This window comes from Rhinolophus hipposideros, assembly GCF_964194185.1.
Source record: "Rhinolophus hipposideros genome assembly, contig: SUPER_9_unloc_1, whole genome shotgun sequence".
Taxonomy (NCBI): domain Eukaryota; kingdom Metazoa; phylum Chordata; class Mammalia; order Chiroptera; family Rhinolophidae; genus Rhinolophus; species Rhinolophus hipposideros.
Window position 1 is genome coordinate 112,368 of NW_027669497.1, and position 27,346 is coordinate 139,713.

General features: G+C 38.8%; 1 protein-coding gene across 2 annotated transcripts in view; it reads left to right on the forward strand.

Annotated features, from left to right (window-relative positions):
* The window catches only part of LOC308502942 (ankyrin repeat domain-containing protein 26-like), a 104,521-nt gene that overhangs the window by 13,742 nt on the left and 63,433 nt on the right, over positions 1 to 27,346 (forward strand). Inside the window, exons 6-11 of one of the 2 annotated variants that reach the window (XM_081080738.1) lie at positions 385 to 455; positions 795 to 888; positions 7,120 to 7,229; positions 8,507 to 8,561; positions 15,568 to 15,770; positions 23,340 to 23,568. In XM_081080738.1, coding sequence (XP_080936864.1) covers positions 385 to 455; positions 795 to 888; positions 7,120 to 7,229; positions 8,507 to 8,561; positions 15,568 to 15,770; positions 23,340 to 23,568 — 762 coding nt within the window. The remainder of the gene's footprint in view (positions 1 to 384; positions 456 to 794; positions 889 to 7,119; positions 7,230 to 8,506; positions 8,562 to 15,567; positions 15,771 to 23,339; positions 23,569 to 27,346) is intronic. The other variant, XM_081080739.1, reaches the window with a different exon arrangement.

The window sequence follows — 27,346 nt, forward strand, 5'->3', positions numbered from 1 at the left end:
ATATTTTCTTTATCTTTGGATAATGACATATTTAGTCACTGGGGACCAGATCAGGTGAGTAGGGAGGGTGTTGCAATACAGTTATTTGTTTACAGGCTAAAAACTCCCTCAGACACAGTGCCCTGTGAGCTGGTGCATTGTCGTGATGCAAGAGCAATGAGTCGTTGGCTAAAAGTTCAGGTCATCTTAACTTTTTCACACAATCTTTTAAGCAATTCCAAAGAGTAAACTTGGTTAACTGTGTGTCCAGTTGGTAGAAATTCATAATGAACAGTCCCTCACATATATATATAAAAAGGGGAGCAACATCATTGCAACAAGTTTGCGAACTTAATTGTCAGATGTCATAGATCATCAGTAAACATAACTTTTTCTTTATTTTAGCTGCAAGAAGCAGGAGCTCGACATCCAGAGGATGCACGATGCACTGAGAAGATGCAAGATCACGTGCAAAAGTATAAGTTAAAGCAGCACAGAAAATAACTTGAGTATTTATAAAGCAGATGTGTAGTGTAGTATGACTATTAGATCAGTTATAACAATAAACACATGAGTGTGAAGCTGGGTCAAAATGTCAGCTTTGAGCTACCTTGAAAAGAATAATTTGTGTACATTATCTCTAATTTTGCATATTATGCAAAATTCACAACTAGAAAAATAGCACAATTGCCAAATCATGCGCTTTTCAAATTGTAAGATTTTATGTAGTTGCACCTTAGATATTTGTTCAGTGATTATGTGGTATGCTTTAAAGTCAAGGTGTGAGAATAATTATGTCAAAATATTCACTTTAGGCTTGCAGCTGAAAATACTGACCTAAGACTGACAAATAAAAAGCTAGTGGGCATAATCGAACAGCTTCTCAGGCACCTGTCAGGTACAAGTTTGGTAAGTGAATCTCTTCATTTCTGTCATACTGCAAAGGAATTTCTATGTCTGTCATAGTAGCATATAAGGATATTTTAGACAATAAGAACAGTCTCATTAATAAAAGTACTGTATTCATGTTGATACTACTTGCTGGGAGTAACGTAATTCCTCTCCACAGAGAAAGAAATCTCAGTTCATAAAATTAATGATTTTTGTAGTAAGATTTTTATAGAAAAAGATTGTGATAGTCTAAAGGCAACATTTGATATACACCATGTTTCATTTATCCTTTCGTGTGTCCAACATTTGGGTTTTTCCAACTGTTGGCTGTTGCTATTTATGCTGCCACAAACATCAGAGTACAAATATCTGTTTGAGTCCAGGCATTTGAGTAATGATTTGATCCAGAATTCTAAATTTCCCTTGAAATCTAAACCCTTTAGTGAGATTTGGAGAATGAATTACTTTTAATGTTCTAATTTGTTTTCTTCATCATTAACGAATACTGGGTCATTAGGCAAATGTTTCCTGAAAAGAATATACTTTTCTCTTTGTTGGATTTTGAAAAAGAAAAGAGATGCCAGTGTAAAAGTAGAAATGAATGCCCAATCAAGTCCTTACATAGTAACATAGTGCTTCTAGCTTTGCAAGTTTAGAAACTAATCTTTTTCCATTCACTTGAGTTAATCATACGCTTTTAAAAATTTAACAGTTCGATGTCAGAAAAGATTGATGTGTCATCCAGGATGACAATTTCCTGATGGACAGTGAAAACCGTGTCACTATCTTTCCTAAGCAGAACAACATTCCCTGCCATCCTTCTGTCCTCTGTAGGAGAGGCTCCCTAGGATTTCCCATCACAAGATCGCATTGTGACCCCTGAGGTGGACCAATGACATAGATGTATCTTCCAGCTGGTGTCTTTCAGTCACAGTAGCCAGGGCTAAGCAATTTCATTAGACAGTCATGCCCATCAAGGGAAACAGAAGATTGTTCTGATGGTCCTTCTTGTGGCCAAAGAAACTTTGAAAAAAAATTTTTGTCTAGACTTCTTGTCAATTAAGTCACATTATGTTGCTAACATAGTTTTCATATGAGTGACATGATAATGTGTTGATAAGGAGTCTTACATGAATTTGAGTTCCATGAGTTGTCACATCACAGCTTTATAGAGAAATCTATTATATTAAGGTATCAAAAATTGAAAAATTGGGGATTTGTGGTCAAGATAGCAGAGTAGGTAAATGCCATGCTTGCCTCCTCTCACGACCACATCAAAATTACAACTAAACTACAGAACTATCATCACTGAGCATCACCTGAAGTCAAGCTCAACCAAAGTCGTCCTACCTCTAGGGACATACAGAAGAAGTCACGTCGAGACTGGTAGGAGGAGCAGAAAAACAGAACGAGCTGATGCCAGACCCTTGTGCGACTGTCAGAAGTCTAGAGGGATATCTTGCTTGTCGAGGTCCACTAGGGGTGTGAGAGGTCCCAGCTCCACACCAGGCATCCTAGCCCAGGATTCCAATGCTAGAGAGAGATGTCCCCATAGCTTCTGGCTGTGGAAACCACTGGTCATTCTGGTTGGGTGAGATAAAAGGATGGCTAGAGTCCCAGTTGATTCTTTTATAGGGCTTGGAATGGGCTTACTAACTGACAGATTCATTTGCCCTGAACTCTAACACTGGGCAGTAGTTCAGGGATATAAGGGGGGGAACTAAGTTTTTTGCCTTTAGGGTGATGGCTGGAAGGGAGCTTTCTCCCACACAGAGGTGCTTGTAGAATCCATTGTTTCTGTACTGATCCATCACCCGTCGCAGTGTGAGACATAGACGGCCTCCATCAGTTGAGTCTACATCAACCTGGCTAACACTGTCCCTGAGAACAGTGATTCCCTGAGAACCTGCCCCACCTAACTTGAGAGCCAACCCAAGCTTCTTCCAGTGACTTTTCCAAAAAAAAAACATCTTGTCTTGGCTCATGCTGCAGACTTGCCTAAAATCTCTCAAAGGTTCACAAAACCTAAATAAGCGTTACGTGGCCTCAGCTGTCTTTTACTTCTTGCTGTGTAGACCCAAGATGGCACTAATGGAAGCTGGCTATGGTTCATAACTGGAACTCTTGAGGCACCTCCAAAGCCGGTGCAGGTGGCAGCCATCTGCATCCTGCTTTGTGGTCAAGCTAGGTGGCCCTCTGCAGGACACAGGCTGCGGCTGAACTAGGCCTGTGGCCGGGCCACTTCTAGGAGTCCCTAGGGCTGACATACCTGGTGGCCATCTTTGGACAGAGCAGGAGCATCACCGCTCTGGTGCCTCCCAGAAAGACACAACCAAAGTGTACACAGGGCAGACACCAGTGCCCTGCTAAAGCAAATCCTGCTCTATAGGGGCAGCCCCTGCCAAAACAGCTCCTCCACTGTAGTCGTGGTCAGTCCTCACAACCACACAGTCTGACGATCAATGCCTCCCATTGACATGCAAACAGCAGCCAAGGCTGCACTACAACAGGAGAGCACAGAGGACTCACACAAGGGGCAGAGCTGCCGCCCCCGGCTCTGGGTAACAAGGAGGCTGTGCCACACGGCCCCACAGGACACCTACTATATAAGGCCACTCAGATAGGCCTGGGAGACACAGCAGTCCTACCTCATACACAGAAACATTCAGAAGGAGGGAGCCAACATGGGGAGTCAAAGAAACATGCCAACTAAAAGAACAGAAGAAACCGCCAGAAAAATACTGAGCAAGATAGAGACAAGCAATCCATCAGATGCAGAGTTCAAAACACTGGTTATTAGGATGCTCAGGGACCTCAAGAAGAACTTCCACTAAGACATAGGAAACATAAAAATGAAGAGAGAAAACATAAAAATGAACCAGTCATAAGTAAAGAATAAAATAACTGAAAAAGCGAATGTCTTAGAGGGAATGAAAACTGACTAGATGAAGCAGAGAATCGAATGAGTGATTTAGAAGATACGGTAGCAGAGAATACCCAGTCAGAACAGCAAAAAGAATCCAAAATATGAGGACAGCTTAAGGGACCTCTGAGAATGTCAAGCATACCAACATTATCATATGGGGTACTACGGGAAGAAGAAATGAAGGAATTCGAAATGTACTTGATAATGACTGAGAACTTCCCTAACTTGGTAAAGGAAATGGACATATAAGCCCAGAATTTCAAAGAAGATGAGCCCAAACAGGCCCATACCAAGAATACGTCATAATTAAAATGCCAAAGTTTATAGGCAAATAAAGACTTTAAAACAGCAAGAAAAAAGCAGTTAGTAACCTGTAAAGGAGCACCCATAAGACTAGCAGGTGATTTCTCAAGAGCAACTTTGTAGGCCAGAAGGGATTGGCACAAAATATTCAAAGTGATGAAAGACATGCCTACAACTAAGATTTCTTTACCCAGCAAAGCTATAATTTAGTATCATAGGACAGATCAAGAGCTTTCAGGAGGAAAAAAAAAAAAACTGAAGGAGTTCATCAGTACCAAACCAGTATTACAAGGAATATTAGAGGGACTTCTTTAAAAGGAACAAAAAAGGAAGAACAAAAATATCAATCATAAAATAGCAGTAACTACATATCTATGCACAATTACTTTATGTGTAAATAGATTAAATTCTCCAATCAAAACACAGGGTGGCTGAAAGGATAAGAAAATAAGATCCTTACATATGCTCCCTACAACAGACTTGCTTCAGATCAAAAGACACAGAGACTGAAAATAAAGGGATATTTCATGAAAACAAAATAAAATTTAAAAAGCTGTGGGAGCAATACTTATATCACACAATATAGACTTTTAAACAAAGGCTATCACAAGAGTTGAAGAATGACCCAGATATCCCACTTCAGAGTATTTATCCAAAGAAACCAAAAAATGCCAATTCGAGGCGACGTGTACATCAATATGTTCACTGCAGGATTCTTTACAATGGCCAAGATGTGCATGCAGCCTATCAATGGATGAATGGATAAAGAAGAGATGATACATGTATGCAATGGAATATTGCTTGGCCACAGAAGGAAATGGGCTCTGGCCATCTGTGGCGGTGTGGATGGACCTGGAGAGTACAGTGCTGAGTGGAGTGTGTCAGACCGAGAAAGATGCACTGTGATTGTGCTTCTAAGTGGGATTTAAGAACAGAACAAACAAACAGAAAAATGTTCATACATACAAAGAACATTTTGTTGGTTGCCAGCTGGAAGGGGGTTTGTGAAGTGGGTTAAAAGGGGAGAGATTAAAAAGTACAAATTGGTTGTTACAAAGTAGTCATGGGGATCCAGGGTATAGTATAAGGCATGTATTAATGATATTGCAATAACAACACATGGCATCAGATGAGTACTAGATAATTTAGGGTGATAGATGGGAGAGGAGTTAGGAGCAGGGCGGAAAAGGTGAAGGGGTTAAAAAGTACAAATTGGTAGTTACTAAATAGTCATGGGGATGTAATGTAAAGCATAGGGAATATAGTTAATACTATGACAATAACTATGTATAGTGCCAGGTGGGTACTGGATGAGTCAGGGGAATCACTTTGTTAAATTACTTAAATTCTAACCACTATGCTGTACACCTAAAATTAATATAAAATAATATTGAATGTCAAAAAATAGAAAAATTTGTAAGCACACCCACAACTGATTAAGCTTATACCAAAATAATGAGGGACGATAGGTTCCTAGGGGAAGTAATTAGGATCTCGACAGAATTATCAGCCACCATAAGGTCTACCCTGTAAATCAAAAGTTTAATTACGACAGGTTTCAACGAATTCGATCAATAGCCCCCAAGGTGAGAGAGTACCTGGGTTAAGATATTTGATTCACACAATGTGAGAGGAAGCATCTGGACTGGGAAGAAAGGATAGCTCCAACTGACTTAAGCTGTCAAACAAGATGGTGGAGTGTACTTGCAAAAGGAATTTCAGAACACTTCCATAGGTCAGGTCAGGTCCCAAGGAATAGGAAGTTATTCAATAGAGCAAACAAAAATGGAAAGGCGAATAGTAGATAATGTGAACCTTATGAAAAAACTTATGCATTCTGAGAGAAAAATAGGACAAAGTATGCTGGTCAACATCCTAAGGGTGAGGAGCTGCCAAGATCTGAAAATAACGCTATGTTCGTAGTAACAGTGATAAGAATCCCCATGAAATGTACCAGATGAGCTGATCCACAGCAAGTCATGGTTTATGAGTGTGTGGTTGAGGGACACTGTCTATGAGGAGCTCGAGGGGAAAAAGGAAAGTACAGATGACCTCAGTAAAGGGGTCAAGGCTGCCACTGTAGATGAGGGAATGTGGTTTGAAGCACTAGGATTTAAGGAGCTGAGAGCATTTAAAAAGAGGAATAGAAAAGGGTCAAGGCCTGCCCACCAGGACTGCTGTTTAGAGATGAGTGGGGCTGAGAAGACTATAGAAAGGGTGTGGGCATCCTTATCAGTTGCTGCTGAGAAGTAAAGCAGGACAAGGACTAAAAGAGATGACCCTGAAAAATGTTTTCGCGCAATTATAAGGACAGAAAGTCAGGCTCTCATGTAAAAGAAGAGAATAAGTGGCGAAAATATGGACCTGGGGATGAGACCACATATTAAAGAGGGTTAGAGTCTAAGGAGAAAAACAGGATGACAGAAAAAGTTACAGGAATCAAGAAAAAGTTATGTTTTTACATAATATAGAGAAGATAAACTTTAAAGAGAAAAATATTTACTAGAAAAGGAGAAATTGAAACCTATGGAAGAACGCTTACAGAGAATGAGAGTCTTCATCTGATGCTCATGTCAGATTATCACAATCTAAGGGGGACTGCACAGGAAGTTTTCAAAGATTATCATACGAAAATGTGATTCCATAAACCCTGTAAAATCTTGAAATGTTGATGAAAATGTCTCTGGGAGCATTTCTTGAAACTAAAATGTAAAGAGAACCACTATTTAAATCTATTCTTTAACACTTAGTATTTTTACATGTAAAAGCCTCTGTTTTTAAGAAAGTTTGGCAATTTAAATTCCAGGAAACCAATGATGACACTGCAAAATCCATTTCAGCTGCTTTAAGAAATGTCATTGTTTTTGAACTCTGTCCTTATTGGCATCAGGTCTACAACTACATTTTATACACCTGTGTACACATATTACTCATGAGCTCATGAGGAATCATATTTTAAAGAAAGAAGAGTGAGTCTCTAGATTTTTAAAATTAACTTTCTTTAAAAATGTTTTTCAAAGTCTGAGGATGAAAAGGAACAATTAAAGTACTATGAGAAGTTAGAATCTCTGCAATATAATATGAATCAACAAAAGAAGAAAAATGATGAATTAGAGACAGAGGTTACCAGGTAAGGTTTTAATATTTCAGATCATGTCAACCATTAATTACTATTTCATTATAATTCTCACTTTATGAAAACCTAAGTACAAATGTATTTCATACCTGTAATTTTCATAATTAAAAAAGCTATCCTACTTACAAATTTACATCAGAAACTCAGCATAGTCAAACTTGTGTGAATGCCAAAATATTATACCTACTTTTGAATGATTCCTAAAACTATAATGACCGTGTCTTTTGCATATACTGTCAACTGCACTCTTCCTGGTCTCCCTTGAATCTTTATTTCTGCAGGATGTCTGTGCTCTCTTTGGTAATCTTTCCTTCTTTTCGTAGTGTTCTTGCCTTCAGCATTCTAACAGTTTAATGTCTAAAAACCTATCTGTGGTATTGTTTAACAACATCAGAATTGTTATTGATTTGGCTTCTATGTTCTTTCTACTTTTTTGTCAGTTATAAAATATGTCATACATACCAAACCATATGTATAACTTAAAAAAGAATGAGATGAGTAATCATCTCACTCAAATAATAATGGAATCTTTCCCAACGTCTGGGAAGCCCGCACGTGGCTTGCTTTCTGTTTACTTGCTGCTTACTGAATGAAGTTCTTTCTCTGATTCTCCTCAGTGTTTTTTCTCCCATGTCACTGTCTTTCTCTGCATTGTTTTGTATTCTCATTTTGTTAACTTTGTGCTAGCAAAGATCTCTTCGTAAGACAGACTCAAGAGACTGTGACACATTATCTCTCCAATTTCCTTTCTTCTAAAGCCCTGCCCCTTTCCTTTCCCCTCCACTCAGACTTCAGATTTTTCTTTCCGGTTTCTCTTTCTATTTTGAATGATCTCTTGTTGGTACGTACTTTCTTTTCTTCTGGTAGACTGTGGTCAGTAGGCACCGAATGGTATTTTGGCGTGTTTTCAAAACATCCACATATATTATACTTTTCTTCTTCACCTTGGATACTAATCTCTGGTTTATAGCTGATATTTAATATGTTTGATACTAACAATCTTAAGTGGATATTAATAATACTTTAATTATAAGAACCTTACATTGTTACAATGTGAAGTCTGTATCATATGTATCACAATTGTTTTATGTTACTTACCTAAGATTATAATTTAATTAGTATGCTTTCAAACTCTTATACTGGAACAAATAGGAGAGGATCATAATTTATAGATTTGTTTATTTTGTATGATAGACATATCATCTCTTTAAATAATTCCTAAACATTTACTCTTAAAGAATTTGACTTACTCGTTTTCTACAATTCTGCAGACTGAAGACCCTCTTTCAGAATACAAGGATGCTACATGACAGTCAAAATGGAGAGGTTAGTTTCCTTGGAGATTTAGAACCCAATCAATCTGAAATGGATATTCAGATGGCTAGGTTAAAACAGAAGGTACTTTGTAATCCGTTTGGGACCCAGAAATCACTTAATTTGGGGAAATAGAAACCACTCAATGCTTTGAGCAGTACAATACTGATTTCTCTCTTAATTTTACAGACTCAAGCAGTGAAAAAGATAGCTTATTTTCTATATCATTTTTCTATAAAAGGGCATACTGTTACCTCTCCTATGTCTCAACCCTGGCTAGTGATCTAAAGCCAAGAAGGACACCGTTGCATGACCCCAAAGCACTGGCTCCAATCTTCATTGAGATATAATGAACATAGCATGCAGTTCCATCATTTAAAGTGTGCAGTGCAGTGGCTTTTAGTGTATTAAAAGCTTTATGCAGTCATCATCACAATCAGTTTTACAACATTTTCATCACCCTGGAAAGTATCTGTGTACTGTTAGCCTTCACCGTGTGCCAGTCTGCCCTTCCCAGTCTTCCTAGCCCTAAGGAACCACTAGTGAACTCTCTGCTCCATATTGTGGTTTTGATGTAGTTTTTTCTGATGAATAATGATGCTGAGCAATCTTTTCCCATGCTTATTATCCATTTGTATAACTTTTTTGAAAAACTGTTGTTTCAATTCCTTTGCCCTTTTAAAATTGCACTGTCTCTTTCTTGTTGAATTGTAAGAGTTCTTTATATATCCTGGATACAAATCGCTTATCAGATATAGGATTTTCAAATATTTCTCCCTTTCATTAGCTTGCTTATTTAGTCTTTCAATGGTATCCTTTAAAGCACAGAAGCATTTTATTTTAATGGAGTCCAGTTAATCTATTTTTTTAAACACTCAATTACGAACTCTTTCATGAAGACGTATACCTATGCTTTCTTCTAAGCTTTTATAATTTTAGCTTTTACATTTTGAGATACTTTTTATATCTGGTATGATGTAGAGCTCTAATTTTTTCTTTTGCATGTGGATACCCAGTTGATCCAGTATCATTTGCTCAAAAGACTATTCACATCCAATTGGATTTTTTAGCACCCTTGTCAAAAATCACTCGGCTCTACATATGAGGTTAATTTCCGGATCCTTAATTTTGATTCATTGATCTATAGATCTGTCCTTACGCCATTACCAAATCAAATGTTATGAGAACGCTTCCCCAGTCATCTTGCATATTACCAGATGCCTTATGGAATAATAAAATGTCAATGTAGGGGAATATCTTTAATTCCACTTCTGTGGAGATGTTTTGCTTCTGGATGGAGACTGTGGCCCGCAGACCTTGGTGATCTTATGACATGATGGGATATTAGGCTTACAAAGTCGACTCATTCCTTTTGTTTTCTTCATTCAAAACATTAATCTTTAACCCAGTGCTTCCCTTTCCCTCCCATTTCCATCAAATGTCGGTAATTAGATCTGATACTTGGTGGACAACTTTCTTCATTTTGTCTATCTCCTAATCCATAGCCTCTTCCATAGATTTCACTGTCTAGGAAAGAGAAGATGAAACCTGGACCATCTGCTTTCCTCTTTAGAAATCTCTCTAATCCATCATCTTGCAATTGAAAAGTAGATTCTGTTTGACCCGGTTCTTTTCTGAAACACTGGTGCCAATCTTGTTCTTGGCATAGATCCTACATTCTCAGAAACACATTGAGATGCATAGTTGTACCTTTAGCTTCATATATAATTAATGGAATAAATATTTCATCCCATCCAAAGAAAACATTTCAAGAGTACAGCTGTTAAAATTCAGGAAGTAATTAATCAATCAGAAACAAATAATAGATTCGTGATGTGAATTGTAAAATGTCAAAGCCTTTTTATGTGATACGGAGAAGCATTTCAGTATAAGATTCAGAAGACATGGTCTTCCCTTTTCATACAAACAAGCTTGAAGTATGGTAAAGGAGAGATTGTATTTAAATAGTGCCAGAGGACACTATGATTGTTTTACTACTGAGATTAAAAATTATTCCATAATGCTCTCTATTTTCTCACCGAGGAAAAGGAAGTGAAGATTGAGTACTAGATTGATGAATAAATATTGAAAGCTGCCTATCTCTTTTAGAATTTTAGGGAATGGAAATCAGGAAAAAGGTTTGATTTTGGTTATTAACTGGCTATTTCTAGTTTTACAACTATCATACTAGAAATCATATGTCTCCTTGCCAGTCTTCCTTATCCTGTACGTTGAGGGAAGCTTCTAAAGATGCCTACCTGCCTAGCTGTCATTGAAGGGAACCCTTGAGAAACTTCTTATGCCTTTTTTATATTCACTGCTTCTTCTCTTTAGCATTGTGTGTCATTAATAAGTCAATCTCCACATTACTTAGATTACACCATAAAGGAGACTAAAGGCATACCTCGGAGATATTGCAGATTTGGTTCCAACCACAGCAATACACTAGTAACCCAATAAAGTGAATCACAAGAATTGTGCATATAAATTTATTTTACACTAGTCTGTAGTCTATCAAGTGTGTGGTAACATTATGTCTAAATAAACAGTGTACATACCTTAATTAAAAAGTACTTCATTGCTAAACTGCCAAACATAATCCAACTTGGTCGGAAAAGTGGTATTCATACACTTGCTAAATGCATGATTGTCCAAAGCTTTCAATTTGTAAAACATAGTTGCAAAACAGAATACAGCAAAGTGCAATAAAAGAAGATAACTGTAATTAATAACTTATAAGTTACGTTTACTATTATCTCTTTTTTTAATCCAGAAGGTGTGGCTATTTTTTCCTTAACTCTCCAATGGAGTGGTTGAAATAAACAACAGTTATTTGACTCACAGATCCATACTTAAGAAGAGTGTGGCCAAGGCCATCTGTCTCCGTTCCCCTCAGCTTCAATTGGGGCAGCTCGATGGCTGGAGGCTGCAATCATTTGAAAGTTTGTACAGCAATGTGTCCGGTAGTTGGTGCCTACTGTTGGTCGGCTCTCTAGCTCGAGGAGACAGCAGGAACACCTACACCTGAACACCCGGCTCGCATTGTGGCCCGAGCCTCCCCACAACACGGGGCTGGATTCCAAGGTTCAGATCCTCAGAGACATAACCAACAGGAGCTGTGTTGCCCTTTGTGAAGGAGTCTTGGAATTCACACGAAATGTCTTTCAACATATTCTGTTCATTAGGAGCCAGTCACTAATGTTGACCCATATTCTAGTGGTTTTATGCAATGAATATTTCAAAATTTACGGACACATTTAAAAACCACCTTGATCTGTCCACTGGCCACAATTCTTTACATTCCCCCCACATGGAAAATACACTCATCCCTACACAATACTCGCCACAGGTCTCAATTTAATGGCATCAGGCTCAGGTTCGAATCTAAGATTTCACCATCTTAGTCTGGTGCAAATGGGGATGAAGGGCCTGGGTTTTGGTTTCTAGGATAAAGCCCCTTGAGGACAATTCCTTTCAATATGAAAACATGAGAAAGGAAGAGACAAGTTATCTACCACCCACACACCCAACATTCTGCTCGACTGCTGAAGTTTCCCCTGCAGAAATAGAAAGTGGAAGGCACGTTAGTCCATAGCAATTCTGAAATACAGCCTGATGTGTGCTGTCCGTTCTTTGATTAGGACTTAGTCCTAATCATGCCAATGCTTCTCCATGGCCCTTGGCTGTCCCCTGTGAGCTCTTTGTTCTGTCCTTTTCATAAGAAATGACCTGTGCTTGCAGCTCTTCCCTCAGAGTCATTCCTCCACCCAAATGTCTAAGACCCACAAGCCTCCTCTTATTTTTCACTCTCTTGGTTTTTACTAGTCCAAGGTAACAAGGTGGTTTTTTGCTACTTGATTATCCTAAAAACTTGGAGTTGCGTGAGAGTTTATTGGGGTTCGTGCCATTAGAAAAGCCACCGTCATAAATTGTTTTGAGATAAGCTCTTGGGCTTCCTGTAGCTGTTGTAGGACCATGCCTATAAAATTATTTTCCTCTTAAGAGCCTTCCAGGAATTTAAGGCCCCACCTTAACTCTTTCGAAGTCTTGAGGAAGGCTTTACAGTCTTGTCCTCATCCGTAGATCATGTCTTCCTGGGAGCACAGCGAATTTGATCTTCACTCAGAAGCCATTTCTTCATTTTAGCATGATTTGACAACAGGGCATGTGGGAGAGGCTGTAATTGGGAAACACATTTGAACACAATAAGTCCTGGTTCCTTTACAGTTCACAGTCTTTTGTTAGCTCATGTATCTCATGGATGTTACTTGGTTACTTCACAGCAAAAGTCCCCTTTTATCCGGATTTCAGACTCATTTTCTTCACTAGCTGAGAAGTCTTTGTGGCCAGCCTCTTTAGGGGCCCGCAAGCCCCCAATAACCGTCTCTTGGAGGCTCTTGTGGGTGTCGTTCTCATTCTTCTCCACATCCTTTCGGGTTCCACCTACCTCCTGGTGGAAAGGCACTCCTACAGGTTTTAGATTGCTTTTCTTTGTGGCCTCACACCATTTTGAATATCAGTATCAATGCCAGTTGTTCATTGCTGCTCAAGAAACCAACTCAAAAGCTAGTGGCTCAAAACAGCATCTGTTTTGTTCACCAGTAATGCAGTTGAGTGAAGCTCAGTGAGACTAGCTCATTTCTGTTCCACTTGGCATCAGCTGCGTTGCCATGAAGCTGCGAATGAGAATCATCTAAAGGCTGTTACACACACGTGTAGCAGTTGAAGCGGGGTTTTGGCCGGGATGCCCACTGGGGCCGTCTCAGCGCGAACATCTGTAGGAGGCCTCACTGTGTGTCCTGGGCTTCTTCATCTGCACAACATGGTGGCTGGGTTCTCAGGGCGAGCTTCCCTGAGATACAGATGGAAGCTGTATCACATTTTCTGCCGCAGGCATAGCATTCTCACAGCAGTTCTGCCCTATTCCATGCACTAGAATCCAGTTACTTCCTAAGGCCAGCACATATTAAAAGGGAGGGAATTTCATGGAGAAATGTCAAGAATTTGTAGCCATGTTTTAAAAACACTACATCCATCCACTCACCTCATCTTACCAAATAAGCATTGTATCTAAGGAAAGTAGTTCTACGCAACTCAGTATCACTGAAATTCCAGCAGATTTGTTGTTGTTATTATTGCTGTTTAGGATGTTCTTGTATACTGTGGAAAGAGGATTACAAGATAGCATTATCGAATTAAGACACTTTTTTGTTGTTGAAAAAAATGTAGCGATCATCTCACTAAACATTCACAGTGTGAGATGTGATTTCTCCTTAACCTTGGGAATCATTTCTTCTTGAAAGCAATTCAAATTACCATGAAACATTTGTAGCTGACGGAGGCCTAACTAACTCAAGATGAGTTACTCGTAACTCCCTACAACTTCGTAAGAAATTACGGAGAATTAAAATGGGGAACAGGTGAGAGACTATCAACTCAAAGGTGACTTACAGTCATTTTATAGAAGAAAAACGTGAACCAATCATTCAGGAAATCGTAGAAAATCAAGTACAGATGTTGTGTGGCAAAGTCGATGACAATAAAGGATACATTTTTGAGTCTCCTGGTGCTTTTCTCTTTGTTCTTCATTCTGAGTAATGCAAGTTTCCACATAATAAGGATCTACTACAGTACGGATGACATTTTATGGCAACTGAGTTTATTTCACAAGTTGATACTGGTTTGGGGTTAGACTATTCTCAGTCAACTTCCTTCGTAACCAAATCATACTATCTTACTCATTCAGAATGAGGCTCTCAAAGCAAAACTGGAAACTGCATCTTCAGAATGTCTCCATCTGTGGGGTGGCCAGTTGGCTCCATGGTTAGAGCATCGTGCTGGTTCCAATCCTTGGTAACCAAGGTCGCTGGTTCGATTCCCACATGGACCAGTTAGCTACACCCTCCACAACTAGGTTGAAAACAATGGCTGGAGCTTGGAGCTGAGCCCCCAGTGGGCGGCCGGCCAGTTGGTTCAGTGGTTAGAGCGCAGTGCTCATAACACCAAGGTTGCCAGTTCGATTCCCACATGGGTCAGTGAGCTGTACCCTCCATAACTAGTAGATTGAAGAGAACAATTTGACTTGGAGCTGAGCTGCGCATCCCACAACTAGATTGGAAACTGTTACTTGACAGGGAGTTGATGGGTCCTGGAAAAAACACTGTTCCCCAATTATAAAAAAAAAAAAATTTGTTTTAAAAAGTGTTTTTAAAAAAAGATATCTATACCTTGTTGAAGAAAATCAATCTTAAACAGGAGTTATTATCTATGAAAGGAGTACAAAAGTCATGTGAAAAAGTAGAGAATAAAAAGAGTGGAGATAAAAATTATTAAACCTCAAAATTCATAGTCACGAATGTGGTAGAAAAGAGTGAAGCAGAACACAGTAAATTCTGGGATATTGAAGACTGAGCAAGACAGGATGTAGTAGAAAAAAATTTTTAAATCTATTTTTACAGGTTAATTCATTGATTTTTAACACACCTTAATTCATTTTGCTGCAAATTACGTTTTCGATATGCATAGTGTATGTGATTCTTCTACTCCCCTTAATGGCAGTTGTTTTTATTTTTTATTTTTTTAGATTTTCTGGAACTAAGGTGCTATTTGCTTCTCCTTTTAAATATTTCAGTTCCCATCATTATTATCACTCAATTGATCTTTGAGATTTGTTCTTTCTGGATAATCATTTGATTTTTAAGACCAATTGATATAAAACGAGACTATTAGGAAATAAAGAAAATAAAATGCACCATATTCTTAGATTATTAAGTCATATTGTTCAATTTTTAAAATTTAAAATTGATTCTCTTATTGGAATTGTTAGATGAGATGATTCAAAATATTTTCCTGATTCAGATTTATTTTATTCCGTATTGATGATAAATATTTTAAACTTCAGCTTTTTTCACATTTAAATTGCCATCCAAATCATTGACTTAAAACTAAAGAATACAAATAGACTGTAATTATTCAGTTTATAATTATTTTTAAAATGTATCCTTTCCGTTGGCTTTAGGAACCAGCAGCATCTCAAAAAAACGTACACCCGTTAAATGACCATGTTGGCGCTTACATAAGTGACATGGAACTCAGATTTAAACGTCTGGAATCTGAACTCTTCAAAGTGAAAACTTCTTGTAAAATAGAATTGGAAGAATGTAAACACCTCTACCTAGAGGAATTAAAACTTAGATCATCATTGGAAAACAAACTAAACAAGTAAGTCCAAAGTCAGAGAAAATCAATCGAGCTCATTAATTTGCCTCTAAAGTATAATTTTTATCCAGGCAGATTCCTGAGATTGATAGGAAATGAAAGCTTACTAAATAGTATAATTTTGGAAAATGATGTTAGTGAATAAATTACTTTTAAAATGTTAGTTAGTTCAGGACATTTGCATCTCTCTCCATTTTTGGTTTTACATGATTGTATTTTTCCTTCTCGCGGTTTTCATAGAGTTAATCTGATCTACCAGTCTTTAAGCAAAGTGTTTTTGAAGCTTTATGATTTAGACAACGCTATTTATTATAAAATTTCTTGTCAGAATTCCCCTAAATAGTTTTTAATGAGGTAACTTTATTATAAGATAACAACTTAAACCCAAAGGGTTAAGTACTCCGCATATTCTGGCACTTGGTACATGTACTGTCTCCATTGTGCTCTGTGTTATTATCTCTAGAGGTCGCTTTCAGACAAGCTCTTCTTTCTAGTCTTTCTGATGTCCACAAAGGCATATATGTGAAATATAGCAGAGGGTTAACAACGTAGGGGTGAGGGTAGTATAACCCAAGAAGTGGCTAAAAAGATAAGGTGGTGAGCCTGAGGGGGTGTGTGGAAGACAGAAAGCGCAGAGCCCACGCCCAGCGCCTTGGTCACAGTGTTATATTATAAGCTACAGGCCTGCTGAGCGGTTTCGGTTCAGTCGGATCACCCACCAGGCTCCCTCCTTCTCCCCCAGAGGCTGCTGTTCTACATGACACCTCAGTCCTCAGGGTAATGAGGGCGTTAGCCAAGGGCGGGGACAGCAAAGGCTTGAAAATATCTTGGTGGGATTTTTTTTTTAATTAATTTTATTGGGGTGACAATTGTTAGTAAATTTACATAGATTTCAGGTGTACAATTCTGTATTACATCGTCTATAAATCCCATTGCGTGTTCACCACCCAGAGTCAGTTCTCCTTCCATCACCATATATTTGATCCCCTTTACCCTCATCACCCACCCCCCACCCCCTTACCCTCTGGTAACCACTAAATTATTGTCTGTGTCTATGAGTTTTTGTTTCTCATTTGTTTGTCTTGTTCTTTTTGGTTTATATACCACATATCAGTGAAATCATAGGGTTCTCTGCTTTTTCTGTCTGACTTATTTCACTTAGCATTATTCTCTCGAGATCCATCCATGTTGTCACAAATGCTCCTATATCATCTTTCCTTAACGCCGAATAGTATTCCATTGTGTATATGTACCACAACTTCTTTACCCATTCATCTATCAAAGGACATTTTGGTTGTTTCCATGTCTTGGCCACCGTAAACAAAGCTGCAATGAACCTTGGAGTACACGTGTCTCTATAGAGAAATGCTTTTATATTTTTGGGGTAGAAACCCAGGAGAGCAATTGCTGGGTCATATGGTAATTCTATTCGTAATTTCTTGAGGAACCTCCACACTGCCTTCCATAGCGGCTGCACCAGTCTGCATTCCCACCAACAGTGTATGAGAGTTCCTTTTTCTCCACAGCCTCTCCAACACTTGTTACTATTTGTTTTGTTGATGAAAGCCATTCTGACTGGGGTGAGGTGATATCTCATTGTGGTTTTCATTTGCATTTCTCTGATGATTAGCGATGTTGAGCATTTTTTCATATGTCTATTTGCCATTTGTATATCCTCTTTGGAAAAATGTCTCTTCAGGTCCTCTGTCCATTTTTCAATTGGGTTGTTTGTTTTTTTGTTGTTGAGTTTCATGAGTTCCTTGTATATTTTGGATATTAGCCCCTTATCAGAGGAACTGTTTGCGAAAATCTTCTCCCATTCAGTTGGTTGCCTCATTATTTTGTCAATAGTTTATTTTGCTGTGCAGAAGCTTTTCAGTTTCATATAATCCCATTTGTTTATTTTAGTTTTTACTTCCATTGCCTTTGGAGTCAAATTCATAAAATGCTCTTTGAACCCAAGGTCCATAAGTTTAGTACCTATGTTTTCTTCAATGCAGTTTATTGTGTCAGGTCTTATGCTTAAGTCTTTGATCCATTTTGAATTAATTTTGGTACATGGTGACAGATAGCAGTCCAGTTTCATTCTTTTGCACGTAGCTATCCAATTCTGCCAGCACCATTTATTGAAGAGGCTGTCTTTTCTCCATTGTATGTTTTTAGCTTCTTTGTCAAAAATTATCTGTCCATATTTATGTGGTTTTATTTCTGGGTTCTCAATTCTATTCCATTGGTCTATGTGTCTGTTTTTCCGCCAATACCAAGCTGTTTTGATTATTGTAGCCCTGTAGTACAAGGAAAAATCAGGGAGTGTGATACCTCCAGTATTGTTCTTTTTTTTTAATATTGCTATGGCTATTCGGGGTCTTTTGTGGTTCCAAACAAATCTGATGATTTTTTGTTCTATTTCTTTAAAAAATGCCATTGGGATTTTAATGGGGATTGCATTAAATCTGTATATGGCTTTGGGTAATATGGCCATTTTAACTATGTTGATTCTTCCAATCCATGAGCACGGAATGTCTTTCCATTTCTTTGTGTCTTCTTCAATTTCTTTCAAAAATGTCTTATAGTTTTCAGCATATAAATCCTTCACATCCTTGGTTAAGTTTATTCCTAGGTATTTTATTCTTTTTGCTGCAATTGCAAAAGGAATTGTTTTTTTCTATCTCTTTTTCTGAGATTTCATTGTTGGTATATAAGAAAGCAATGGACTTTTGTACGTTGATTTTGTAGCCAGCAACTTTACTGTATTCATTGATTGTTTCTAATAGCTTTTCGGTGGAGTCTTTAGGGTTTTCTATATATAGCATCATGTCATCTGCAAAGAGTGACAATTTAACTTCTTCATTCCCAATTTGGATGCCTTTTATTTCTTTCTCTTGCCTGATAGCTCTGGCGAGGACTTCCAACACTATGTTGAAAAGCAGAGGTGAGAGGGGACATCCTTGTCGTGTTCCTGAACGTAGAGCAAAGGGCTTCAGCTTTTCACCATGAATTATGAGATTAGCTGAGGGCTTGTCGTATATGGCCTTTATTATGTTGAGGTATTTTCCTTCTATACCAATTTTAGTAAGTGTTTTAATCATAAATGGATGTTGTATCTTATCAAATGCTTTTTCTGCATCAATTGATAGAATCATATGATTTTTGTCCTTTATTTTGTTTATGTGATGTATCACATTGATGGATTTGCGAATGTTGAACCATCCTTGTGCCCCGGGGATGAACCCCACTTGGTCGTGATGAATAATCTTTTTAATGCATTGTTGTATTCGATTTCCTAGAATTTTCTTTAGCATTTTAGCATCTGTATTCATCAGAGATATAGGTCTGTAGTTTTCTTTTTTTGTGTTGTCCTTACCAGGTTTTGGTATCAGGGTAATGTTGGCCTCATAAAATGAGTTAGGGAGTACTGACTCTTCTTCAATTTTTTGGAAGAGTTTGAGCAGGATTGGTATTAGATCCTCTTTGAAGGTTTGGTAGAATTCACTGGTGAAGCCATCTGGTCCAGGACTTTTGATTTTGGGAAGGTTTTTGATGACTGATTCAATTTCGTTACTGGTGATCGGCCTGTTAAGATTTTCCAGTTCTTCATGATTCAGCCTTGGAAGGCTATATGTTTCTAAGAACTTGTCCATTTCTTCTAAGTTATTAAATTTGGTGGCATATAGTCCTTCATAGTATTCTTGGATAATCCTTTGTATTTCTGTGGTGTCCGCGATAACTTCCCCTTTTTCACTTCTGATTTTGTTAATTAGTGTCTTCTCTCTTTTTATCTTAGTGAGTCTAGCCAAGGGTTTGTCGATTTTGTTAATCTTTTCAAAGAACCAGCTTTTTGTCACATTAATTTTTTCTATTGTCTTTTTGTTCTCTATTTCATTTAGTTCTGCTCTGATTTTTGTTATTTCCTTTCTTCTGCTGACCTTGGGTTTCGCTTGTTCTTCTTTTTCTAGTTTTTTAAGGTGTAACATGAGGTTATTTATTTGGGATTTTTCTTGTTTCTTGAGATAGGCCTGTAATGATATAAATTTCCCTCTTAAAACTGCTTTCGCGGCATCCCAAAAATTTTGGTAGGATGTATTTTCATTGTCATTTGTTTCTATGTATCTTTTGAGCTCTCCTCTAATTTCTTCTTTGACCCAGTCGTTCTTTAATAGTATGTTGTTTAATCTCCATGTATTTGTGTTTTTTCCTGCTTTCTTTTTGCAGTTGATATCCAATTTCAAAGCTTTGTGATCAGAGAATATGCTTGGTATGATTTCAATCTTCTTAAATTTGCTGAGGCTGATTTTGTGTCCCAATATATGGTCTATCCTTCAGAATGTTCCATGTACCCTAGAAAAGAATGTATAGTCTGATGTTTTAGGATGAAGTGCTCTATATATGTCAATGATGTCCAATTCATCTAATGTGTCATTTAGGGCTGCGATTTCGTTATTTATCTTCTGTTTGGATGATCTATCCATAGCTGTCAATGATGTATTTAAGTCCCCTAGTATAATTGTGTTTTGGTCAATTTCTCCCTTTAGTTCTGTTAGTAGTTGCTTGGTATATTTCGGTGCTCCCTGATTGGGGGCATAAATATTGATGACTGTTATGTCTTCTTGTTGTATAGTCCCCTTTACCATTATGAAATGTCCATCTTTGTCTCTTGTTATCTTTTTCACCCTGAAGTCTGTTTCATCGGAAATCATTATGGCTACACCTGATTTTCTCTGGGTACCATTTGCTTGGCGTGTCAATTTCCACCCTTTCACTTTGAGTCTATGCTTGTCCTTGTAGCTGAGATGTGTCTCTTGTAGGCAGCATATGGTTGGGTTTAGTTTTTTGATCCAATCTGCTACTCTGTGTCTCTTTATTGGTGAGTTCAGTCCATTTACATTTAGGGTGATTATTGATATGTGAGGATTTCGTGTCATTCTGTCTTTAGTTTTCTGGTAAGGCTGTGTCTCCATTGTTTCTTTGCCTTTTTGTTGTTGTCTGTTATTTCTGTGTGGTGGTATTCTATGATGTTTCCCTCTGTTTCTTCTTTTATTACAGTATATATTTCAGATTGGATGTTTTTTGAGTGGTTACCCTTGAGTTTATGTAAAAGAAAGTTTGATATTTAGAGTATTCCAGTTTCTTCAGTACGCTTACTTTCTCTATTCCCATATTCCAGTTCAGGCCTTTACGCTCCCCCTTTTTATGTTTCGGTTGCCACAAGTTGTCCCTGTTGATGGTGGTCTAATAGCCTCCTTTAGTATTTCTTGTAGTGCAGGTTGTGTATTAGAAAATTCCCTCAGCTTCTGGATGTCTGGAAAGGTCTTTATTCCTCCTTCATATCTAAAAGAGATCTTTGCTGGATATATTATTCTTGGCTCATGATTTCTCTCTTTCAATAGTTTGAATATTTGGTTCCATTCCCTCCTAGCTTGTAGAGTTTCTGCTGAAAAATCTGATGATAATCTAATGGGCTTTCCTTTGTAAGTTACCGTCTTCTTTTCCCTGGCTGCCTTGAGGATTCTTTCTTTGTCATTGATTTTAGACAGCTTCAATACAATGTGCCTTGGTGAAGGCCTGTTGGGATTGAGGTAATTGGGTGTTCTATTTGCTTCTTGGATTCGAGGATCCAGTTCTGTCCACAACTTTGGGAAGTTCTCATCGACGATTTGTTTGAATATATTCTCTGTTCCCTTCCCTCTTTCTTCTCCTTCTGGTATGCCCATTATTCTTATATTGCTCTTTCTGATGGAGTCAGAAAGTTCTTGTAGAGTTCTTTCATTTCTTTTAAGTCTCAAGTCTCTTTCTTCTTCCCTCTGTGTAAATTCCAGGTTCCTATCTTCGATGTCACTGATTCTTTCCTCCATCTGGTCAACTCTACTACCTAAGCTGGATATTTTATTGTTAATTTCTTCTATTGAGTTCTTAATCTCCAGAAATTCTATTTGGTTCTTTTTCAAGATTTCAATCTCTTTTGTAAAATGTTCATGGTGTTCTTTGATTGTGTTTCTGAGTTCATTAAACTGCCTTTCTGTGTTTTCTTGCATCTCGTTCAGTTTTTTCAGAATTGCGATCTTGAATTCTCTGTCATTTAAATCACAAAGGTCCGTATCTCTAAGTTCCTTTTCTGGAGACTTTTCATTTTCTTTCTGTGCTATCTTGTTGCCTTGGTTATTCATGGCAATCACTGATTTACTATTTCTCTTCCTAGACATCTACAGGAGTGTCTTCTGCAACAGGTTGATAGGTATGCGAAGAGCTTTTGGAGTTCCAAAGCTCTTTGTGCACCAGATTCAGAGCCCGTTTGTTTCAGCAGTTCTGTTTACTCCCGCAGGGATCCGCCCAGATAGGTGGGGCCAGGGGCGGAGTGAGTTGTGAGAGGTGGCCCAGAGCAATGGCGGCGACCACCACCACAGCCAGTCCTGCTTCCACAGCTCCCTCCCCTTTGCCAGAACTAGTTGAGCTGCGAATCTGTGTCTGCGGTCTACAGTTCTCAGAGCAGCAAATATTCTGTCCTTTGATCCGACACTGCTACTTTATCGCTTCTAGCACCGGGCTGGTGGGGGCAGGGCGAGCTCTGGGAGGGTAAGGAGGGGGCGGCTAGTCTCCGTGCCTAAGGCTTCCGTTCTCCGCTCGGCAGTGAGGGCTTAAACCACCGATTTCAGCCCTCTTCCCTCAGTCTTTGCTCCGAGGTCTGCCGTGAGCGAGCGTTGGGTTCAGCGGTTTTGTATGCTGCCCCCTCAGCCCTGTGGGCCGTAAGCGGAGCCCTAGCAGTCCGAGTCCTTCCCTCTCCCGCAGCTGCGGTAGTTCCGGGAGCAGCGGGCTCCGAGCACTGAGCCAGGTCTGCGTCCTGCGCCCGCGCGGCTCGTCTCCGCACTTCTCCTCTCCCTCCTCCCCCGCTCGCGCGATTCACCCACCTGGAGGTGAATTCAGTAGTCGGCCTCTTCGTCTTGCCTGTCTGCTGTGCAAGGAGTCCTTTGTGGAGTTATTGTTGTCAGATTCGTTGTAAATTCCAGGGGAGCGTTACAGAGGCTCACCTCACGCCGCCATTTTTTTTTATCTCCCCCGGGATTTCTAAAAAATTCTAAACTCGTTTGCTACGTATGTCTCATGGCAATCCTCAAGAATCTTATTGGTTCAGCCATTGCAGAAGGCAGCAAGTATTATCTGTGAAGCCGTGGATGTCACTGATAGCCCTTTTCCTCCCCTCCCTACTTTGAATTTCTTCTTAGTCTGGCATCCCCATAGAAACATATGTGCTTGTTTAGGATAATTTGAAACCTATCCTTGTGCATGGTAGGTCTGCCCTGACGCATTTTCAATGTTAAAATGCTGTTTAATGGGGGCCGGCCGGGTGGTGCAGGTGGTTAGAGCTCTATGCTCCTAACTCCGAAGGCTGCCGGTTCGATTCCCACATGGGCCAGTGGGCTCTCAAAAACCAAAAAAAAAATAAAAATAAAAAAAAATTAAAAAAAAAATGCTGTTTAATGGGAAATTTCTTTTACTATTTATTATGGCAACTTGAAAAAAATGCAAGTCATTCAGGAAAAATAAAATACTAAGCCTTTGTTCTTACAATCTTCACAGTGCTAATGACACGCTGGCAGAGATGAGAGCCCAGCTTCTCATGAAGACACCACGGAACACTTTACTCAGCCGCGCTCCTGGGAGGCCTGTCCTGCTGCCACCTTGTATTGGAAGGATAAGTGATGGGTTCCTACCTCGAGGAAATCTCGCTCCAAGAGAACAGTCGGTGATTCCTAGGTCAACCCCACAGACTTCTAATAATAATGACACGTTCACCTACTTCATGAAGGTTAGTTATATTATCTTCTTTCCTTTGGGTTTCAGATGTCCGATATAATTCTTGTTCTTAACTTGGTGAGATTCTCAGTTGTTTCATTGACTAATGCACACAATGTGAAAGGCATAATTATGTGTGTTAATGTAGGAAGGAGACAGAAATTTTACAATCTTTTGTAAGTCCCTGCATCTCCCATGTTTTAAGAGCTACCTGTCATTAACTGTATTCAATAAATGTAATTAACTGACACATTTTAAATTTCTGGAAAAGCTGCTTTTCAATTAGATTTTACAAATGAAATGGTATTGCCTAACAACGAATGGTATGCTTTGAGATGCTTTGGCTTACTTCTGCATTGGTTTTAATTTGGCGATGGTTTATAACAATTTTAGTTTTCCTACAGCCCAGTTTTGCCACCCCTAAGCGTAAGTGAATGATTGACATTCACTAACTATATGTTGATGTTTCTTATTTCCATGAAACCGAGGTAAATCCTTGTTATGAATTCTGCAAACTTGTAACACTGAAAAGATTAATTTGTTCTTTCTAAGTTAAAAGTTGTTCTCTTTGTACATAATAGTACATCCTTAATTTCTATTTTACTTATAGCATTTTTTATTTTGATGAGTTAAAATGTTTTGCTTAAAAAGTAATAATAAAATAAAATATCTTGCTAAGCAACAGTACATTTTCTAAAGAGGTAAATTGAGCAAATATTTGAATTTTTAAAATGAAGTTCACTTATATCTGTACATCTTTTTTTTTAAATGGAGATTTAAGGAGATTAAAAAGAAATAGAAGTTGTAGCTCTAGAATTTTTTTTAATTAGTTTCAGGTGCACAAGACAAGGTAATACTTAGACGTTCATCATTTATTGCCCTCACACTGTGAACCCCTCCTCCCCCATTTCCCCTTCCACTATCCCTCCGACCTTGCACCGAGCCTTCACATTATATATATAAAATTATAGTTGGCATTCATTATTGTTCAGCTTTGGGCGTACAGTAGTACATTGATCAAGCATCTACATCTTCCCTGAGGTGGTCTCCCAGATGGGACCTGTGTCCATCAGATACCCTACAAAATCTTTACAACATTATTGATTACGTTCCCGAAATTATTTTTCAAAAACCCTGAGGCCATTTTGTGGTTACCGACTGTTTTCTAATCCCCTCACCGTCCCCCTTATCCCCCCCCCATCTAACAACCCTCAGCTTTTTCCTCTTTGTCCCCAGAACTGTTTCTGATTAGTTCATTCACTGATTCTTTTCTTTACATTCCGCATATAAGTGAGATCATATGGTACTTGTCTTTCTCTTTCTGACTTATTTCGCTTAACATAATGTTCTCTAGATCCATCCATGTTGTTGCAAATGGTAAGATTTCTTTTTTCTTTATGGCTGCGTAATACTCCAATATCTGTACATTTTGGCATCACTTGAATAATTGATGACTGAGGTGGCAATGATATGGCATCTTTAATAGCAACTTGTTTTCTTTGTGTAATATTGTTATTAAAATGTCCATTTTTAATCTCATTTCTTAAGTTCTTCATTCAGCTCCAGGATTTCTGTTTGGACCTTTTTTATAGTTTTCATATCTTAGATAAAGTACTCCTTCTGTTCGTTAATTTTACTCCTGAATTCGTTGAACTGCCTTGTGAGTTTTCTTGTATCTCATTGAGATTCTTCATGACTGCTGTTTTGAAATCTCGGTCACAGAGATCACAATCTTCATGACTTTGACTTGGTTTCTGGAGAAGTGTCATCTTCTCTCAGTGTTACCATGTCACCTTGGTTGTTCATGCTGCTGGATAGCTTGTTCTTCTGCAGGCTCATTTGAAGTAGTGAACACTTTCTTATTTACGTACATTTTGATTCGAGCAATTCAGCAGCTAGATAATTAGACGTCTCTGTTTTGTTTTTCAGTAGCTGATGCAATAGCACAGTTTCTGTTGTCTCTCACTGGTGCTACTTGAGCCTGGGGGGTCCAGGTGTGGGGGCTTAGCTGTGAGTGTGGGAGTGCTGGCCTGGGTGACCAGGGTGATGGGTGTTGCCGCTGTATCCAGATCACCAGGGAGTCTGGGCACCAGCACCGTGGGAGGGAACAGGAGAAGGGGGTGGTCAGGGAGAGCCTGTCTTGAGTCCACTGAGCCCACCTGGTTCCCCGTGGCCCTGGTAGCACTGTGCTGTGGGTGGAGGCTGGAGAAGTATTTCTGCTGCTGCTACTGGTCTCTGGTGGTGCCAGCACTGCCCTTCCTTCCTTCCTTCCTTCCTTCCTTCCTTCCTTCCTTCCTTCCTTCCTTCCTTCCTTCCTTCCTTCCTTCCTTCCTTCCTTCCTTCCTTCCTTCCTTCCTTCCTTCCTTCCTTCCTTCCTTCCTTCCTTCCTTCCTTCCTTCCTTCCTTCCTTCCTTCCTTCCTTCCTTCCTTCCTTCCTTCCTTCCTTCCTTCCTTCCTTCCTTCCTTCCTTCCTTCCTTCCTTCCTTCCTTCCTTCCTTCCTTCCTTCCTTCCTTCCTTCCTTCCTTCCTTCCTTCCTTCCTTCCTTCCTTCCTTCCTTCCTTCCTTCCTTCCTTCCTTCCTTCCTTCCTTCCTTCCTTCCTTCCTTCCTTCCTTCCTTCCTTCCTTCCTTCCTTCCTTCCTTCCTTCCTTCCTTCCTTCCTTCCTTCCTTCCTTCCTTCCTTCCTTCCTTCCTTCCCAGCTTCAAGGAGATGTAATGAACATAGCATGCAGTTCACTCATTTAAAGTATGCAGTGCAGTGGCTTTTAGTGTATTCAAAGCTTTATGCAGTCATCATCACAATCAGTTTTACAACATTTTCATCACCCTGGAAACTATCTGTGTACTGTTAGCCTTCACCGTGTGCCAGTCTGCCCTTCCCACTCTTCCTAGCCCTAGGGAACCACTAGTGAACTCTCTGCTCCATATTGTGGTTTTGATGTATTTTCTGATGACTAATGATGCTGAGCTATCTTTTCACTTGCTTATTGTCCATTTGTATAACTTCTTTGAAGAACTGATGATTCAATTCCATTGCCCATTAAAATTGATTCGTCTTTTTCTTGTTGAATTGTAAGAATTCTTTATATATCCTAGATACAAATCGATTATCAGATATAGGATTTTCAAATATTTCTCCCTCTCATTAGCTTGCCTTTTCAGTTTTTCAATGGTGTCCTTTAAAGCATAGAGTTTTTTTTTTTATTTTAATGAAGTCCAGTTATCTACTTTTGTTTGGTACTGTCATATCTAAGACACAATTGCCAACTCCAGTCATGAAGACATGAAGCTTCTTCAAAGCTTTTATAGTTTTGGTTTTTACCTTTTGAAATAATTTTATATATGGTATGATGTAGAGGTTTAATTTTTCTTTTGCATGTGGATATCCAGTAGAACCAGTATCGTTAGTTCAAAAGACTGTTCATGCCCAACTGGATTTTTCGGCACCCTTGTCAAAAATCACTTGACTATATATATGAGGGTTAATTTTTGGATCATCTTTTCCAATTTATTGGTCTATAGATCTGTCCTTACGCCATTACCAAATCAAATGTTATGAGAACGCTTCCCCAGTCATCTTGCATATTACCAGATGCCTTATGGAATAATAAAATGTCAATGTAGGTGAATATCTTTAATTCCACTTCTATGGAGATGTTTTGCTTCTGGATGGAGCCTGTGGCCCGCAGACCTTGGTGACCTTATGACATGATGGGATATTAGGCTTACAAAGTCGACTCATTCCTTTTGTTTTCTTCATTCAAAACATTAATCTTTAACCCAGTGCCTCCC